Raw genomic sequence first — 19,438 nt, forward strand, 5'->3', positions numbered from 1 at the left:
GCCACCAGGAAGGCAGTTCTCAGAGTCAGTAGACGAATGGGACAGTTGTGAAGGGGCTCAAAGGGAGCGCACATCAGAAAAGTAAGAACAAGGTTCAAGTCCCACTGAGGCATTACGAATGGAACAGGAGGGAACATATGAGTAATGCCCTTGAGAAAACGTGAAACAGCAGGGGACTTGAAAAGAGAAGGCTGATCAGGAAGCCTTAAGAAAGCAGAGATTGCAGCAAGATAACCCTTCAAAGTGCCCAGAGCAGAGCCCTGCTGGGCCAAAGAATGAAGAAAGAGGAGAACCTCAGAAAGAGGGGCAGGAAGGGAATCCACAGCCTTTGCTGTGCACCATGCCACAAATTTGTTCCACCGGCAGGCGTATACCGTCTTTGTGGAGGGACGCCTGGCTGCCAAAATGACATCACAGGCTTCAGGAGGCAAGTCAAATGGCAGCAACTGTTGCCGCTCAATCTCCACGCATGGAGGTGGAGGCTGGACAGGTTCGGGTGGAGGACCGTCCCCTGCTGCTGCGACAGAAGGTCCTCCTGAAGAGGCAGTCGTATCGGGGGATTGATGGACATACTGAGTAGCTCGGGATACCAGTACCTTTGTGCCCAATCCGGAGCCACCAAGATGACTTGGGCCCGGTCGTGCCTGATCTTCTTCAGCACTCTGGGCAGAAGTGGTATAGGCAAAAAGACGTACAACAGACCGCAACTCCACTCGCGATGAAAAGCGTCTCCGAGCGAGTGCCGCCTTGGAAATTCCAACGCGCAGAACTGCTGACATTGCACGTTCTCTTCGGTGGCGAATAGATCTAACCAAGGTTCTCCCCACTGCAGAAAGAGACCTTGCGCCACGTCCGAGTTCAGACGCCATTCGTGATCCATCATGCACCGGCGGCTGAGTTCGTCTGCTCTGGCGTTCAGAGAGCCCGCCAGATGTTGAACCACCAGGGTGATGCCCTGATGTTCCAGCCATGACCAGAGGCGCAGAGCCTCCTGACAAAGGGTCCACGACCCCACCCCGCCCTGTTTGTTGCAATACCACATGGCGGTGGTGTTGTCCGTGAACACCTGCACAACACTTCCCCGGACAGAGGGAAGGAAGGCTTTTAGTGCAAGTCGGATCGCCCTCAGCTCCAATAGGTTGATATGGAGACGAGTCTCCGCCGGAGACCAGAGTCCTCTGATCTCCGCCTCTCCCATATGGCCCCCCCATCCCAGGAGGGACGCATTCGTCACTACGACCTGCTCCGGTTGGGGTAGGGAGAGGGATCTGCCGCTGACCCAATCGCGATTCGTGGGCCACCACTGCAGCTGGTTCGCAGTGCCCTCCGAGATCAAGACATGGTCGGACAGGTTGCTTCGATGCTGGGCCCACTGAAACTTCAGGTCCCACTGCAGAGCCCGCATCCGCCACCTGGCGTGAGGTACCAACAGGATGCAGGAGGCCATCAGCCCCAGAAGCCGCAGCACCAACCTGACCGAAACCCAGGACAGAGGCCGGAAGATGGGAATCAGAGCCTGAATGTCCCGGACCCGCTGTTCCGGCGGATAGACCCGGAACTGCGCCGAATCGAGAACCGCCCCAATGAAAAGGAGCTTCTGGGAGGGACTCAGGTGCGACTTCGGCACATTGATGGAGAACCCCAGCGAGTGCAGGAGGTCGGCCGTAGTCTGGAGGTGGGAGACGACTTGCTGGGGCGAGCCCGCCTTCAACAGCCAGTCGTCGAGATAGGGGAAGACTGGAACCCCTGATCGGCGCAGATGAGCTGCGACCACCGCCATCACTTTCGTGAACACCCGAGGGGCACTGGTGAGGCCGAAGGGGAGCACGGTGAACTAAAAGTGCTCCTGACCCACCGTGAACCGCAGGGAACACCGATGGGCCGGCAGGACGGGGATGTGGAAATAAGCGTCCTGCAAGTCCAACACTACCATCCAGTCTCCAGGGTCTAGGGCAGCCAGAACCTGAGCTAAAGTGAGCATCTTGAACCGATCCTTCCGGAGGAAGGCGTTGACGCTCCTGAGGTCCAAGATAGGGCATAGGCCCCCTTTGCCCTTCTTGGGAACCAGAAAGTAGTGGGAATAACAACGACGACCTACTTCTGGACCAGGAACGCGCTCGACGGCCTCTTTGGCCAAGAGGGCCAAAACTTCCTCTCGTAGAAGATGTAAATGATCCCCCGACATACGGTGGTTCAGTGGTGGCATGGCTGGAGAGGTCGTCTCGAAGGGGAGGGAGTAGCCCCTTCGGACGATTTGCAGCACCCACCTGTCCGACGTGATGAAACGCCAGTGGAGCAGGTGATGGCGAACTCTGCCGCCCACTGGCGTTGAATGGGCCTGAAAGTTCGGACTAGGAGGGCTTTGAGGCGGATGCTGCCGAGGTGGATGTGGACTGACCGGCACGTTGACCTCCAGTACCGCCTCGGCGGAATCCACGTCCGCGTGCAGGTTGGTTCTGCGGCCGGTGGCTGGGCGGACGTGAGGAGGAGCCCCTTCCTTGGCCACGAAAGGGACGGAAGTTTGCGGCCGTGCGGACGAAAGACCCAAGGACTTGGCCGTGGCCCAGGAGTCCTTGAACGGAGCCAGCGCACTGTCCGCCTTCTCACCAAAAAGGCGAGTGCCATCAAAGGGCATGTCCATGAGGGAACTCTGGACATCACCCGAAAATGACGTGGACCTCAGCCAGGCATGACGCCGAAGCGCCACCGTGGTGGAAATCGCCCTACCCAGCGAGTCCGTAGTGTCCAGTCCACACCGTATGGCGTGCCGTGCTGCATCTCGACCGTCAGCAAGTGTTTGAGCGAGTCGTGTCCGGACCTCCACCGGGCACGAGGGCAGCACGTCCTCCACCGCATCCCACAGAGAGTGGGAATAACGGTCTAAAAGGCAAGCGGTATTTAAAGACCGCAGCCCCAAACTCAGGGACGAGAACAGTTTCTTGCCAAACTGTTCCAACCTCTTGGATTCCTGATCCGGAGGAGCGGACGGGAAGGAGGATTGGGAGGTTGAGGCCTGGATAACCAGACTCTCGGGGTGGGGTGTTGGGACAGGAAACTGGGGTCGCCCGGAGCAGGGCGGTGGCGCCGGGCAACGTTCCGGTCCACAGGAGGAACTGTGGAGGGCTTGGACCAAGTGCCCTGCAGAACGTCTATGAGGGCCTCATTAAACTGCAGCAGAGGCTCAGTGGAGCTTGCTGTCGGTTGAAGGACCTCTGTGAGGACGTTAGTCCTCACGGCCCCAGCAGGCAGGTCTAGCCCTAGGGCTTTGGCCGCCTTGCGCAGCACAACTGAGAAAGCTGCACCTTCCTCCGAGGCCACAGTCGGAGGAGAGATGAAACCTGCGTCCGGGAGGGTATCCAGACCGCTGGCATCCCCCAGTTCATCTGCCCAGTCCTGAAAAAGTTGACCATGGAGGGCCATACGGTCCTCAGACCCCTCCCAGTCGCCCCCGTCATCCGATTCCTGATAAACAGGAGGAACGATCGGAGCCGGACGGTAGATGAAACGGTCATTCATTGACGTCGGGAACGGCGCCGGACGGCGCCGTACCGGCGTCGGGTCCGGACTGGGGCTAAACTGGGGAACGACGTCGTCCAGAGATAGCGTCGGAGGTGGAACCGGTGTCGGTGCCGGCGGAGGAGGCGTCGTGAGGTCGACCGGCGCCGACCGAGATCCAGGCCTGGATCCCTCGGGGAACTGCGGCGTCGGGGCCGGAGCCGTCGACGGTGCCGGGGCCGGAGCTGCCGGCACGCGAGGTCGCCCAGTCGAACCTGCGGGGCCCGAAGGCGCGCCGACAGGCGTCGACGGCGGAGCCAGGCTTCTCATGGCCAAGAGGAAGGCACTGACCTCCGCCGGAGTCACGTCAGTCCCAGGGACCGGCGGGTATGGGGACGGACGCGGCTCCTGCGGTTCCGACGGAGCCGCGGGGTGGGACCACCCTGACCCTCAGCCGAGTCGCGCGACTGGCGAGGGGAGTCCGAAGAGCGATGTCGCCTCTTGGACTTCTTGGAGTGCTTCGACTTACCCGAAGACCCCGACGAGCGATGACGATGGCTGCGGTTCCGCGATCGGTCCTTGGACCTCCTCCTGGACCGGGACCGAGAGCGGCACGGAGCCGAGTGCTGAAGCTCGAGAAGCTTACGGGACCGCTCCCGCCTAGCTTTGGACGTCAAGGCCTGGCAATCGAGGCACGACTCCGCGTCATGGTCGGCCCCCAGGCAGTAAAGGCACCGGCGATGGTGATCCGTCACCTACATCAGGCGATGACAGGTGTCACCGGCCTTGAAACCAGGCATCCTACAGGCACCAGAGTCGAGTCGATAGACTAAAAGAAGTCAAAAAAGTTAGTCAAAAAATGACTAGTGGTAATCTCTTCCTGGATCGGCGCTTACTGGCGCGGAAAAAAGAAGAACTGACGTCAGTGCGCGAGGGCGGCGTCTAAGTACTCCGATGACGTCATTCCGGTGCACGACGCCAACGACGGACGCGGAGCCGCAGACGACGCCTACCGACACGCAAGGGGTATTGCTACAAAAAACTTTCTGGATCCAGTCTGACGCCTGGGGATATTCTAAGGTGAGGAATCTAACTAACGTGTTTCTTTCAGATCTCTGCGTTCTTGCAAGTGCGCCCCTACTGGTTAGTGGTCCGATCAAGGGGGGGTGTAGTGAAGATTGCTATCTATAACGTATAATGCTAAGTTAGCACAACCGCGTTAGATGTTAGAAAGTCATCTTGCCGCTTTTACTGCTTTTGCACACGACACTGTAGTCACATGTTATTAATTGAGAAATGCTTGCTCGACTTTGCTTCACATGAGAACTGTCTGTTGTTCACATCCCTAACCGTGAGCAGCGACCTTGGTCTGAACATTGTGTAAAGAAACAGTCTGGGTCGCTAGACGGTGCATGTTGTTGGGTTCAGGTTGATCGGCCCACTATTTAGCCATAACACGCACGCAGCTGCAAATACCTGAAAGTCGAGTGCTTTTAATATTGTAAAAAAAAAAAAAAAAAAAAAAAAAAAAAAAACAATTGATGGACAGAATGCAGAACAATGTCATACATTCACCCCAGTACAGAGATCTGGGCCTAAATCCATCGTTTTTTTGCTCACCATGCCATTCCAGTTTGAACCCAGCCATATGCAAATCAGTCTTGACCCTGTGCCCCATGGGAACAGTCCAGCCCGAACTGCCAAGCCAGGTCCTCCCTGGACTGGAAACAAGCATCCTAGGACCGGTTTCGGGCTTTCAGCCCTCGTCAGCCAGGATAGCTTGATTCCAGTGGCATGGAGAGCAAGGGACTCACGTCTGAGCATACCCTTCCCACTCGGGGTGACAAATGCAAAAAAAAAACAATTGATGGACAGAATGCAGAACAATGTCATACATTCACCCCAGTACAGAGATCTGGGCCTAAATCCATCGTTTTTTTGCTCACCATGCCATTCCAGTTTGAACCCAGCCATATGCAAATCAGTCTTGACCCTGTGCCCCATGGGAACAGTCCAGCCCGAACTGCCAAGCCAGGTCCTCCCTGGACTGGAAACAAGCATCCTAGGACCGGTTTCGGGCTTTCAGCCCTCGTCAGCCAGGATAGCTTGATTCCAGTGGCATGGAGAGCAAGGGACTCACGTCTGAGCATACCCTTCCCACTCGGGGTTGTTTGTTGTAACGCTTTTCGCCCTAAGTGGGATGGGTATTCCCAGACGTGGGACCCGTGCTCACTACGCCACTGGAGTCAAGCTATCCTGGCTGATGACGGCTGATAGCCAGAAACCGGTCCTAGGATGCTTGATTCCGGTCCAGGGAAGACATGGCTTGGCAGTTCGGGCTGGACTGTTCCCATGAGGCACAGGGTCAAGACTGATTTGCATATGGCGATGTCTAAACTGGGGTGGTGTAGTGGGCAAAAGAACGATGGATTTAACCCAGATCTCTTGACTGGGGGAGAATGTCTGCATTGTCAGCATTCCGTCCATCATTTGTTTGTTGTAACGCTTTTCGCCCTAAGTGGGATGGGTATTCCCAGACGTGGGACCCGTGCTCACTACGCCACTGGAGTCAAGCTATCCTGGCTGATGACGGCTGATAGCCAGAAACCGGTCCTAGGATGCTTGATTCCGGTCCAGGGAAGACATGGCTTGGCAGTTCGGGCTGGACTGTTCCCATGAGGCACAGGGTCAAGACTGATTTGCATATGGCGATGTCTAAACTGGGGTGGTGTAGTGGGCAAAAGAACGATGGATTTAACCCAGATCTCTTGACTGGGGGAGAATGTCTGCATTGTCAGCATTCCGTCCATCATTTGTTTGTTGTAACGCTTTTCGCCCTAAGTGGGATGGGTATTCCCAGACGTGGGACCCGTGCTCACTACGCCACTGGAGTCAAGCTATCCTGGCTGATGACGGCTGATAGCCAGAAACCGGTCCTAGGATGCTTGATTCCGGTCCAGGGAAGACATGGCTTGGCAGTTCGGGCTGGACTGTTCCCATGAGGCACAGGGTCAAGACTGATTTGCATATGGCGATGTCTAAACTGGGGTGGTGTAGTGGGCAAAAGAACGATGGATTTAACCCAGATCTCTTGACTGGGGGAGAATGTCTGCATTGTCAGCATTCCGTCCATCATTTGTTTGTTGTAACGCTTTTCGCCCTAAGTGGGATGGGTATTCCCAGACGTGGGACCCGTGCTCACTACGCCACTGGAGTCAAGCTATCCTGGCTGATGACGGCTGATAGCCAGAAACCGGTCCTAGGATGCTTGATTCCGGTCCAGGGAAGACATGGCTTGGCAGTTCGGGCTGGACTGTTCCCATGAGGCACAGGGTCAAGACTGATTTGCATATGGCGATGTCTAAACTGGGGTGGTGTAGTGGGCAAAAGAACGATGGATTTAACCCAGATCTCTTGACTGGGGGAGAATGTCTGCATTGTCAGCATTCCGTCCATCATTTGTTTGTTGTAACGCTTTTCGCCCTAAGTGGGATGGGTATTCCCAGACGTGGGACCCGTGCTCACTACGCCACTGGAGTCAAGCTATCCTGGCTGATGACGGCTGATAGCCAGAAACCGGTCCTAGGATGCTTGATTCCGGTCCAGGGAAGACATGGCTTGGCAGTTCGGGCTGGACTGTTCCCATGAGGCACAGGGTCAAGACTGATTTGCATATGGCGATGTCTAAACTGGGGTGGTGTAGTGGGCAAAAGAACGATGGATTTAACCCAGATCTCTTGACTGGGGGAGAATGTCTGCATTGTCAGCATTCCGTCCATCATTTGTTTGTTGTAACGCTTTTCGCCCTAAGTGGGATGGGTATTCCCAGACGTGGGACCCGTGCTCACTACGCCACTGGAGTCAAGCTATCCTGGCTGATGACGGCTGATAGCCAGAAACCGGTCCTAGGATGCTTGATTCCGGTCCAGGGAAGACATGGCTTGGCAGTTCGGGCTGGACTGTTCCCATGAGGCACAGGGTCAAGACTGATTTGCATATGGCGATGTCTAAACTGGGGTGGTGTAGTGGGCAAAAGAACGATGGATTTAACCCAGATCTCTTGACTGGGGGAGAATGTCTGCATTGTCAGCATTCCGTCCATCATTTGTTTGTTGTAACGCTTTTCGCCCTAAGTGGGATGGGTATTCCCAGACGTGGGACCCGTGCTCACTACGCCACTGGAGTCAAGCTATCCTGGCTGATGACGGCTGATAGCCAGAAACCGGTCCTAGGATGCTTGATTCCGGTCCAGGGAAGACATGGCTTGGCAGTTCGGGCTGGACTGTTCCCATGAGGCACAGGGTCAAGACTGATTTGCATATGGCGATGTCTAAACTGGGGTGGTGTAGTGGGCAAAAGAACGATGGATTTAACCCAGATCTCTTGACTGGGGGAGAATGTCTGCATTGTCAGCATTCCGTCCATCATTTGTTTGTTGTAACGCTTTTAATATTGTAGGCAGCATGCTTTGCACACATTCGGAAGAAGAGCTTTCCCAGGAGCAGAGTCTAGCTGATCCTGTGATGTGATTCCACTAAGCTGATCTTTACGGTATGGGGTTCCCCATTCAAGCCTAGAGACCTTTTATTAGTCTAATAATAATAATATTAGTTTACTAGAAAAAGGAAGGTGGCTGTCATCCACTGTCATTTTATTATGATTACTCCTTTCATTTTCTATGGTATTGTAACTATGCTGATGGTTTTGATCTTAATCATTTGTCTTTTCGTACTTTAAAATTTGGGCCCGCATAGGAGGCAGGGCCCTACCCCTGTCTATCCCGGTATTAGCGAACCGCGAATGGTCAATGCGGTATGTACAAGTGCTTTGTGTAACGTTTTAGCTATGAATGCACTATGTATACGTTATTATACATTGACTCCGTGGGTTCCATTTTGTAGCGGTGGCCATCTTATGGTTGCCCTCACATAGGCTATATAGCATGAAGCGAAAACGGGCCTTTTAGAGCACATGTGCCTTTCTTTGACTTTTCTGTGACCTGGGCAGCTTGGCTCCGCCACCCCAGGTCAAACTGGTCTAACGAGTTCCCCGTCCTCTGGCCACCTGTGATTAGCATCAGGGCTTGACACACCATAAAGTCTTTTAATCCTACACAAGCCTCCGGCTAATCTCTTTCACACCTGACTGTTCCTGCTTTATGGCTTGTTTCCCAAAACAGGAGATGCTCATGTTTATTGGGGCCTATCGATATCTGATGTGGGATCTGAGCCTTGCTGGGTAAATAATTACGGGCTGGCTTAACTGGAATGTGGGATGGTCATCATGACTCTGCCTTTTCGTTTGCAATGTATACATGTGAATGACCAACTGCAAGAGAAGGGCGGTGTTGCCCAGAGCGTAACATTCTCCATAAAAGAGGAGACTGGTTTCTGTTCTGGAGACTGCCTCATTCAGTTGCTAAGGCTTCTGTGCGACGTAGTCTCACTCATTTGAGTTTAATAAATATGTCTTTTCATATTTCAGCTTCTGTTGCCAAGTTCTTTGTTATATTATCAAGATATGCAGAATTTTATAATACCACATCAGGAAGTACTCGAAGTCATAGGGTGCTACCCCTAGCACCTCTGGGGTCTCAAAAATTGGAGTACTTCAGTGTGCTTATGTTAGCCAAAGTACTGCATCTTAGGACACGAGGTTTATAAAATAAACTCTTTAAACTTTACCTTGTCTCTGTTTATTCTGTTGTGGACTGATATGAGAATAATTACGAACAGGTATTTCTGATTCCCACCATTCCTGAGAATACCCTAAGTCGCTTGTTCTGGGTTGTCTATACATTGGGACCGTCGAGATAAAACTCGGATAACGAATGGGACACTGATGCTGGTCGGATAAGGGGTTCGGGGTTCTGAGGTGAGTTTTTTGTACACCACAATTCACTGAGGTCCTGGTTTCCTGTGCATAAGCAGAATCCCTGCAACACTTAGGGGGTCCCAGAAGGAACCCCTGGGGCCCCCCTTTTAAAAAAAAATAAAAACGGCGAAATGCGTGCACGGTGCGCGCATCCTATCGCGTTGGATGCACGGATTCTCTCGCGGTGGGTTCGCGGATCCAAGTGAAAAAAAATGAAATTGTTGGGAGATAAAGATTAAGCTTAAGTGTTTTGTTCTTGAGTGGCTCTAAAAAGAGCCGTTGTGTTCATTGAGAGTTTTTGGTACTTATAAGTAAGTACCTATACAGAGTCTAAAGTTGTTGAGGAAGACTCTGTTTCCTTCATCAGTAAAGTGTACTCCATCTCTCCTATACATCTCTTGCATATGAAAGCGCAGATTGTTATTGTAAATGGACCCCATTCTGTAGTCTCGGAGAAAAGCAGAAACAGATTTATTCACATGTTTCCTAGCTTTCTTAATCTGTGGACAAAAATGATCGGACCAGTTCCATTTCTGCCTTTGGCATATGTTAGAATACATAAAGGCAGTTTTAGGTAAAAGTGAAATCAGTTCTGCAAAGGTGTCCTTCATAAGCATTTCCAGACCTACCCCAGTCAAAGTGCCTAGGTCATTGCCACCACAGTGCACTATTATGAGGTCAGGGTGTTGGATTTGCATGAAGGATTTCACCAATGGCATCAATTGGTGCCACTTTAACCCTCTCTGTCCAATCCATTTAATGTCTACATTTGGCAAACCTAGGTCTTTGTGAATGCCTTTGTTTTCTGCATACCTTTGGCTCCAGAAAATGTAGCTGTGTCCCACAATCCACACTGTAAGCATCTTGTAAGGCGGTTTGGATGCACTCAGATGGTCTCTGTAAATGACATGGCAGTTTGGAACGTAAGATGTTTCTAAAATGGTGGCTAAGATGCAATTTTGAAAAAAGACAAGAAATCATTGGTTGTTTGACAACCTTCTACACTGAAAGGTAGGGTCCATATTTCTGTTTTTTAAACGCATAATTCTTATTGGTTAACAAAAACTGATTGTAAGGAACATTATATATGATAAGCTGATATGTTGAGAAGTCAAGCACACTTGCTGTTTTGATTAGCAACATTGTGTGTGCTGAACTTGTGACCTGTGTGCTCAGTACAGTGTTCCATGACCTGTTTCTGTGGTAACGGGCAGAAGGCAGATTGGGGGAAGGGTTGAAGTTTATGTCATTTGGAAAGGGTTGAAATGTTTAACCAATAGAAATGTGTGTTTGCTTTTGAATTTATGTGGGAAGGAATGTGATTTGATGTTTACATGTATATGTGTGGAAAATGAGAGGGAAACGTTGCCATTCTTTGGTTCTGCTGACAGGTGCACAGTGCAGAGATTCTGTGTAAGAAAATCTGGTGTGTGACTGATATCTGGTGTGTGACTGATATACTTCTTAATCTACAAAACATCTTGAAAGGTGAGTTATTTAATTGTGAGGGATGTACTATTTTATTTTAATCAGACTAATGTATTTCTTCTGCTAAAGTGTAGGGAGTACTTTTTTTCTCTACAATCATGTAGAAACCATTCTGTGATAAGGACTTGTTTTTTTCATGTGTTTGTAGACAGATAACTATGCAGTTTTTATATTTTGGTAGAATTAGAAACCAGTCATTGTTTATGAATTTGTGAAATGAGTTAATTCTCTGCAGTAAAATGTAGTACTCCTTGTAGATGAAGAAATGTGTTTTGGTATAGTGCAAGGGATAGTGTTGTTTATCTAGAATCACACAGAGAGCCTGTGTGCATTTGGGAACCACTGTGAGAGAAGCATTTAGTAACATCTTGTATTTGCTGACTGATTACTCTTTTAAAACCTGTCATGTTGTCAAGTTTTAGTAGCATTAGAAGCCAGTCTTTGCTTATGCGTTGATTAAATGAGTCAGGCTTTGACACAAAAGTGCACTTTTGAAATATGCACATTGTGTGCAGTTCCCTTACCACTTCCATAGTAGTAAATAAGTTTTGGTAAACTCCTAGGGATAGTGGTTGTCTAGAATCACACTGTGAGTCTGTGTGCATTTGGGAACCAATGTGAGAGAAGCATTTGGTAACATCGTGTATTTGCTGACAGATAACTGTTTTAAAACCTGTCATGTTGTCAAGTTTTAGTAGCATTAGAAGCCAGTCTTTGCTTATGCGTTGATTAAATTAGTCAGGCATTGACATTAAAGTGCAGTCGTGAAATATGTAGATTGTGTGCAGTTCCCTTACCACTTCCACTGTAGTGAATGAGTTTTGGTAAACTCCTAGGGATAGTGGTGCTTGTCTAGAATCACACTGAGTCTGTGTGCATTTGGGAACCACTGCGAGAGAACCGTTTGGTAACATTGTGTATTTGCTGACAGATAACTGTTTTAAAACATGTCATGTTGTCAAGTTTTAGTAGCATTAGATGCCAGTCATTGTTTATGCATTGAATAAATGAGTCAGGCATTGACACTAAAGTGCAGTCGTGAAATATGTAGACTGTGTGCAGTTCCCTTACCACTTCCACTGTAGTGAATGAGTTTTGGTAAACTCCTAGGGATAGTGGTGCTTGTCTAGAATCACACTGTGAGTCTGTGTGCATTTGGGAACCACTGTGAGAGAAGTGTTTGGTAACATCGTGTATTTGCTGACAGATAACTTTTTTAAAACCTGTCATGTTGTGAAGTTTTAGTAGCATTAGAATCCAGTCTTTGCTTATGCGTTGATTAAATGAGTCATGCTTTGACACTGATGTGCTGTACTTAAATATGTAGATTGTGTTCAGTTCCATTAACTCTTCTAGACTAGTGAATGAGTTTTGGTAAACTCCTAGGATAGTGTTGATTGTCTAAAATCACACTGTGAGTCTGTGTGCATTTGGGTAAGGATTGTGAGAGAAGCATTTGGTAACATTGTGTATGTGCTGACAGATAACTGTTTTAAAACCGGTCATGTTGTCAATTTTTAGTAGCATTAGAAGCCAATCTTTGCTTATGCTTTGATTAAATGAGTCAGGCTTTGACACAAAAGTGCAGTCCTGAAATATGAAGATTGTGTACAGTTCCCTTACCACTTCCACAGTAGTGAATGATTTTTGGTAAACTCCTAGGTATAGTGGTTGTTGTCTAGAATCACACTGTGAGTCTGTGTGCATTTGGGAACCACTGTGAGAGAAGCATTTGGTAACATCGTGTATTCTTTAGCAGATAACTCTTTTAAAACCTGTCATGTTGTCAAGTTTTAGTAGCATTAGAAGCTAGTCTTTGCTTATGCATTGATAAAATGAGTCAGGGTTTGACACTAAGGTGCAATACCATGTACTATTCTGTTTACTGTGGCAGAACTGAAAATGTAAAAGTTTTACCTAAGCACTGTCCTAGAAGTAGTCTGATTATTTAGTCAGTGTCTAAGTACCAAATAGATTGCTTCAAATGTCTATGCAGTATGCATGTAGTGTTCTAACATACTATACAGTTGTCTTTTACACCTTCAATTCCCTAGTCAGTATCCATACACTTCCAGGAAACACCCTGTCACTCCCTTTGCAGTCCTCTAGTGACCCATTCAACACCATGTACTAATCCATTCACTGTGCCAAAACCCAAACACTTATAAATTCACCAAGACACTCTCTTTCCAGTACTCTAATGATTCAGTCACTGCCTAAGTATTCATGCACTGAGCCAGGCCTTAGCACATGGACTTCTTCAAACCCCTATCCACTATGCATGCAGTCCTCTAACCACCTACACACTTGTGTTTCACACCTTCAATTCCCCAGTCAGTATCCATACACTTCCAGCAAACACCCTGTCAATCCCCTGGCACTCCTCTAGTGACTTTATTAAGCATCATGTACTAATCTATTCACTGCACCAAAACCTAATAAATTCACCCAGGCACTCTCCTTGCAGTACTCTAATCATTCAGTCAGTACCCAAGTACTCATCAAGTGACCCAGGCCTTAGCACATGGACTGCTTCAAACCCCTATCCACTATGCATGCAGTCTTCTAACCACCTAGACACTTGTCTTTCACACTTTCAATTTCCTAGTCAGTATCCATACAGTCCAGCAAACATCTTGTCACTGCCTTTGCACTCCTCTAGTGACCCATTCAGTACCAAGTACTAATCCATTCCCTGTGCGAAAAGCCTAGCACTTATAAATTCACCTAGGCACTCTCCTTGCTGTACTCTAATCATTCAGTCAGTACCCAAGTAGTCATGCAGTGAGCCAGGCCTTAGCACATGGACTGCTTTAAATGCCTATGCAGTATGGATGCAGTCCTCTAATCACCTACACAGTTGTGTTTCACACCTTCAATTCCCTAGTTAGTATTCATACTCTTCTAGCAAACACCCTGTCACTCACTCAGTGTGTCTCCTTATAGTACTGTAATCATTTAGTCAGTTAGCATGTAGAGTTTTAGTGAGGTAGGCTTTAGGGCATGAACTGCTTCAAAGTAGTATGCACTATGCATGTAGTGTTTTAACCATCGTCACACTTGTGGTTCAGGGACATAGTTTCTTTGTCAGTATTTATATAAAATGTGTTTGTACATTAATGGAATAGTATAATTTTGAAAGTTTTTAATATACATTTATTTGTGATTCTTTTTTACAGATACAGAACAGGAGTGTTTCTTATCTGTTTGCACTCTTCTCGTGCAAGATTGTTTGGATGAAGGGTCCTTAGGTGTTTCATCATACTTGCTGTGCCGCATGAGTATTTTTTGTTAGGATCCCCTCATAACAGAACTCTTTTGAAAATCTTGTGCATGAGAAAGGTGGTATTGGTCTTTGTTTGCCCCTCGAGAAAAGTAGAAAATTTCCACATCACTGAAGGAAAACGTTGTGGGCGTGGTGCATCCTCCAAAAATTCAACTTTAGATTTGGTGAATATTTTATAGCTACATCATTTACAGTTTTGTAAGTTAAAGTTAAAAAAAATTGTTAGCTGTGTGCATTTTATATTTCTGTGATTTGTATTTTGAGAATGGCATGTTGGTTTTTTTTAACAATCTTTGAGATTGTGTTTTTTTTGCCCGCTGTTAAGTGATGAGTACGATTGAAATCACTATTTTTAGTGAAATTTAATATATTCTGAGAACAGCAAAAAAGGCAAAAAAATTACTTTGTGGAAATTATGCTGTGTTGTATAAAATGTATTATTACATGTTATAATTTTTTTTTCCTTTTCTTTCACAGATCCAAATTTTAAAATAAGCAATTTATATGAATTTATATTTGAATGAAAAACAGAAAAAAATGTATACCATTTTTTATTACTATTACTGTGAAGGTAAGTTTAACTAAGTCTCAATATGCAGAATGAAGAGGCCTGCAAGAAGCTACAAAGTTGAAACACGTTTCTAAAAACACTCTGTTTATGTAGTTTTGAAATCTGACCATAATCAGATATCATGTGACCTGCAAAAAAAGAGATTTGAGGGGTTCATAATATTTAACCTTTTTAGCTGTTGAAGGACTGCAATCATTTCAATCATTCTTCTTTGAACATCTTTGCAGACAAAACTCTGTGCTTACCTTCTATCATTCGCAAGGAAATTTAAAAACGGAAATATGTCACTTTTTGTAACATAGTTATTGTGCAAGATACTCTTTTATATTTAGAAAGAGAGGAAAAGGCACTCTGTGCACTTTTTATACTCCATGTAAATATAACCTCATCATGCACACCACTTTGTGTTGAAAGGGTGTTCTATAAGTTTTGTTGTACATGATTGCGCTTAATACTCATAGAACAAGACACATGTCTAGCTTTTTCAGAAATCGGAAATCTCGATATGTGTGTGAATGCTGCACCATTCTAAAATTGGTGTAGGAAAGCACAACAAGGAGAATTGTTTTAATTTCTCCACATTTTTATATCTTCACTGCATGCTGAAATGTTCAGCATACATTGAAGAAGAAAAATGCATTTTCTCATTGTTTTTGTGCAGGAAGGTGTGTCTTCCTGCAGAAAAACAAACAGCACATGACACAGATATCCTTGCACTATGGTGCAAGGGTGCCTGTGTCACCACATGGCTGCAGTTTAAGCAGCCGTGCAGAGAGAAGCATAGATTTGCAACATATGTATGTACATATGTTGCATCCCTGTGCTTCGGAAGTACTACAGCACACTGCAGTTAAAGAGGTTACTGTGTGATGCTGCAGCACTTCCTCATAGTTCTGCACTTAAACATTCACCATATGCTACTAATGCATTCATTCAGTCAATTACATACTACACATACATTCATCTAAACTAACACTAACAAAGAAATTTAGCTCTTTTTTTAAACCAGGAAAGTTAGTTCTTACCAGAACTTTTTTTTTTCTTCTTTCTTCTTTTATAATTTTTTGGGGGTTTTCTGAACAATTTTAATTTTTTTGGTTTTTCTGCAAAAAACAAAACAAAAAAACAAAACAGGAGAAACCAAACAATGAACTTCAGGGAACAATAAAAAAGCATTAAAAAACCTAGCAAATGTGACTTTCTTGCCGACGGCAGATCAGATCGATCGACTGCTCACCATAGCACAAAGTCTTATTGCACTTAGTGCAGAGCACTTTTAAAAATTGAAATTGAGGACGGATGTCCAAGGTTTGGGCTGATGGATGCACTCTTGATGTGCTCGGCTGCGATGAGGTGGATGGCGCAGGAGCAGGAGTGTTTCTCATCCGTCGGCACTCTTCTTGTGCAAGATTGTTCAGATGAAGGGTCCTCATGTGCTTCATCATACTTGCCGTGCCGCAAGAGTATTTCTTGTTAGGATCCCCTCTTGATAGGACTCTTTTGCAAATCTTGCACGTGACCAAGGTGGCATTGGTCTTATTCTGCCCCTCGGGAAAAGTAAAAAATGTCCACACCACTGAAGAAAAACGTTTGTTGGGTGGTGCCTCCGGCAAAAATTCATCCTCAGAAGTATGAGGTGATGCAGGTGATGCCTGCTGCCCTGAAGCCATTTTTGGTTGAAAAAAGTTAGAGCTAAGTGTAAACTTAGTCTAAAAAATCTTCTTCTCTCCAAAGAGATGGTGCTCTAAAGAAGGTCAAAGAAGAATGATTGAAATGGGTGGGGTCTTTCAATAGTTAGAAGAGGAAGTGTAATGAACCAATCAAATCTCTTTTTTTGCAGGTCACATGGGATCCACGCACCCTGCGTGTACGCAGCACGCACCCAGCGCGCATCCGCGAAATTGAATTAAAAAGAAATATAGGATTAGATGTAAAAATATATTACTTTTAAGACTAGTTTAGAGTTTGTCTTCAATTAATATTCCCATGAAATACATATATATATATTTTTTTAAATGTTAAATATTTCACGGGATCCGCGCATCCACCGCGTCATAGACGCAGATGACGCATCGTGGAAGCGCGTAAACGTCGCGTTACGTACATCAAACGTGTCGCGTATAGGCTGGGAGTCGCGTACCTGTCGCATTGCGATCGCGCACTAAACACGTACCCAACTCGTACCATGCGCGGATGCTATCACGTAGGGATCGAGAACGGTGCGCATAGGGTGCGCGGATCCAAAAACATTGAAAAATATATATAAAATACAGTTTTGAACATATAGTTAAAAAATATTTTGAAAAATATAAAAAAATATGTTTGTAAAACCCATTAAGTTCAAATAACATTTTTTAATTTTTAAAAGAATTAATTTAAAAAATAAGTTTAAAAAATGGTGATAAAAAAGTATTTAAAAAAAAGATAATTAATGAAATTGACACACTGAATTTGAAAAATATAGAAATCCAATCAAAATCATTAAACATGATATCTTCAGAGATAAGTTATAGATAGGAATTAGCATTTAAAAAACCTTTGACATTCACTGAAAAAACCATAGGTTTCATGCACGTTATAGTTAGGAATTGGCATTTAAAAAACCTTTGAAATTCACTGAAAAAACCATAGGTTTCAGGCACGTTATAGTTAGGAATTAGCATTTAAAATAACCTTAGAAATTCACTGAAAAAACCATAGGTTTCAGGGGCGTTCTAGTTAGCTGGGCATTTCCCTCGTACAAAACCCTAGAAATTCCCCTGTTATAGTTAGTTCAGCTAACTATAACTCGCGCACCCGCAATGCACTGCTGATGACGTCACATATTACATCACTCATGACATGGTCAGTGACATCACTGATGACATCTCAAATGACATCACTGATGAAGTCAGCCATGTGACAAATTAGTGCACCTTCTCACACCCTAATATAACCTTTGATACACCGACTCAAAATTTCAGACGGCCATTTTGACAACCATAGATACTCCAATACCAATAACTACACACCCACTCATTGACTTTTAGGTCTACATACATGTCCACTCACTCACCTGTACAGTCACTCATACTTACAGTCACTCTGTGCATTTATACACCTATATAGACACTCACACACCGCCAATCATCCATTGAGGTACTGACACATCTAGTCAGTCATGCAAATAATTAATCACAGTCCAATTTACTCACCTATACAGTTAAACACACTCAAGTTCACTTACTCATAAAAATACTAACAAATTCTATGTCTTCCTGCAGAAAAACAAACAGCACATGACACATATATCCTTGCACTATGGCGCATACAGCCACTCCCAAAATCACACACTCTCACATATAGATAGTTATATACTCTTACACACATATACACTGCGTTTCACATATGTAGTTACTGACACATGTACAACTGAGATATACATTCAATCACTAACACACCCATACATACACTCACCCAACCATACAGTCCATCACAGTTGCACTCTTAAAACCATGCACCCACTGAATCACCCACTCACACATCTAGTCACAGAGTCACACACACCCTACCCACACAAACACTCAGGCACCCATACAGATACTCAGACAACCAATCAATAACCCATATAGACACTCATATAGCTATTCACAAAACCATGCAGCCACTTATACACCAACACACAGACACATACAGACATTCACACAGTTTAGTCACTAGTCTGCAGTAAGATACATTTAATGACTCACTTATAGAGTCAGTTACGCACCTAGAAAATCATCCATTCACACACTTGTACACCCACTTATTCTTCAACAGGCCTTTCCCTATATATATTAAACATATTAAAACTGTTCAGAAACACATACTCAATGGATGATGTCATCAGTGATGTCTTCAGTGATGTCATTTGAGATGTCATCGGTGATGTCATCAGTGATGTCACTGACCATGTCATGATTGATGTAATATGTGACGTCATCAGCAGTGCATTGTGGGGGCGCGAGTTATAGTTAGCTGAACTAACTATAACAAGGGAATTTCTAGGGTTTTGTACGAGGGAAATGTCCAGCTAACTGTAACGCCCCTGAAACCTATGGTTTTTTCAGTGAATATATATATATATTGCATTCTGACACCAAGCAGAGGTGCCTATTATATGAGCCCAATAAGTGTGAAGCCCTGCACCAGGCTGTCATCAGCCTTCTTGGATGGGCCACTCAAGGAAAGACAAAAGGCCCAGGCCCTGCCTAGAAACCAAATCTATGTCATAGTAGAATCCAATATACTATACAGTTGATAACTATAACAGGCTGGTACCTACTTTCCTTACTGTTGTATTAGTTGTTCCCCAAATGTATTTTATAACTTCAGTGAAGTCACTTCCTGTGATGTTATCAGGGTCAACCATCATTGTATATCACATTGTCTGATATCATTGGCTGCCTTAAAGCGTAAATGAAACTGCTGATTTACAAAAAAGTGCACGGTATAACCCACAACTGTAACTTACCTGAGTCGCATTTAAAAAACAGAACAAGAAGCTGAAGATGGTTGCAGTTGTAGGATCCGTCTGTATGAGCAGCAGATAACCAATAACCCAGGTGATTCCTAACGTCATAGCCACAGAGAGAGTACTTACTGCCTTCTTAATGTACGAGACATTCCGAGTACTGGACAACAAGATAAGAAAAAGACAATCTTGTTACACATAAACAATAATAAAAAATACTTTTCTTGTGTTT

General features: G+C 45.8%; 1 protein-coding gene across 5 annotated transcripts in view; it reads right to left on the bottom strand.

Moving 5' to 3' along the window:
* Positions 1-19,438, bottom strand: part of ADGRG7 (adhesion G protein-coupled receptor G7) — a 1,782,456-nt gene that overhangs the window by 134,257 nt on the left and 1,628,761 nt on the right. For all 5 annotated transcript variants that reach the window (XM_085622407.1, XM_085622408.1, XM_085622405.1 and 2 more), the window contains one exon: positions 19,207-19,366. In XM_085622407.1, coding sequence (XP_085478533.1) covers positions 19,207-19,366 — 160 coding nt within the window. The remainder of the gene's footprint in view (positions 1-19,206; positions 19,367-19,438) is intronic.

This window comes from Triturus cristatus, chromosome 8 (assembly GCF_964204655.1).
Source record: "Triturus cristatus chromosome 8, aTriCri1.1, whole genome shotgun sequence".
Classification (NCBI taxonomy): Eukaryota; Metazoa; Chordata; class Amphibia; order Caudata; family Salamandridae; genus Triturus; species Triturus cristatus.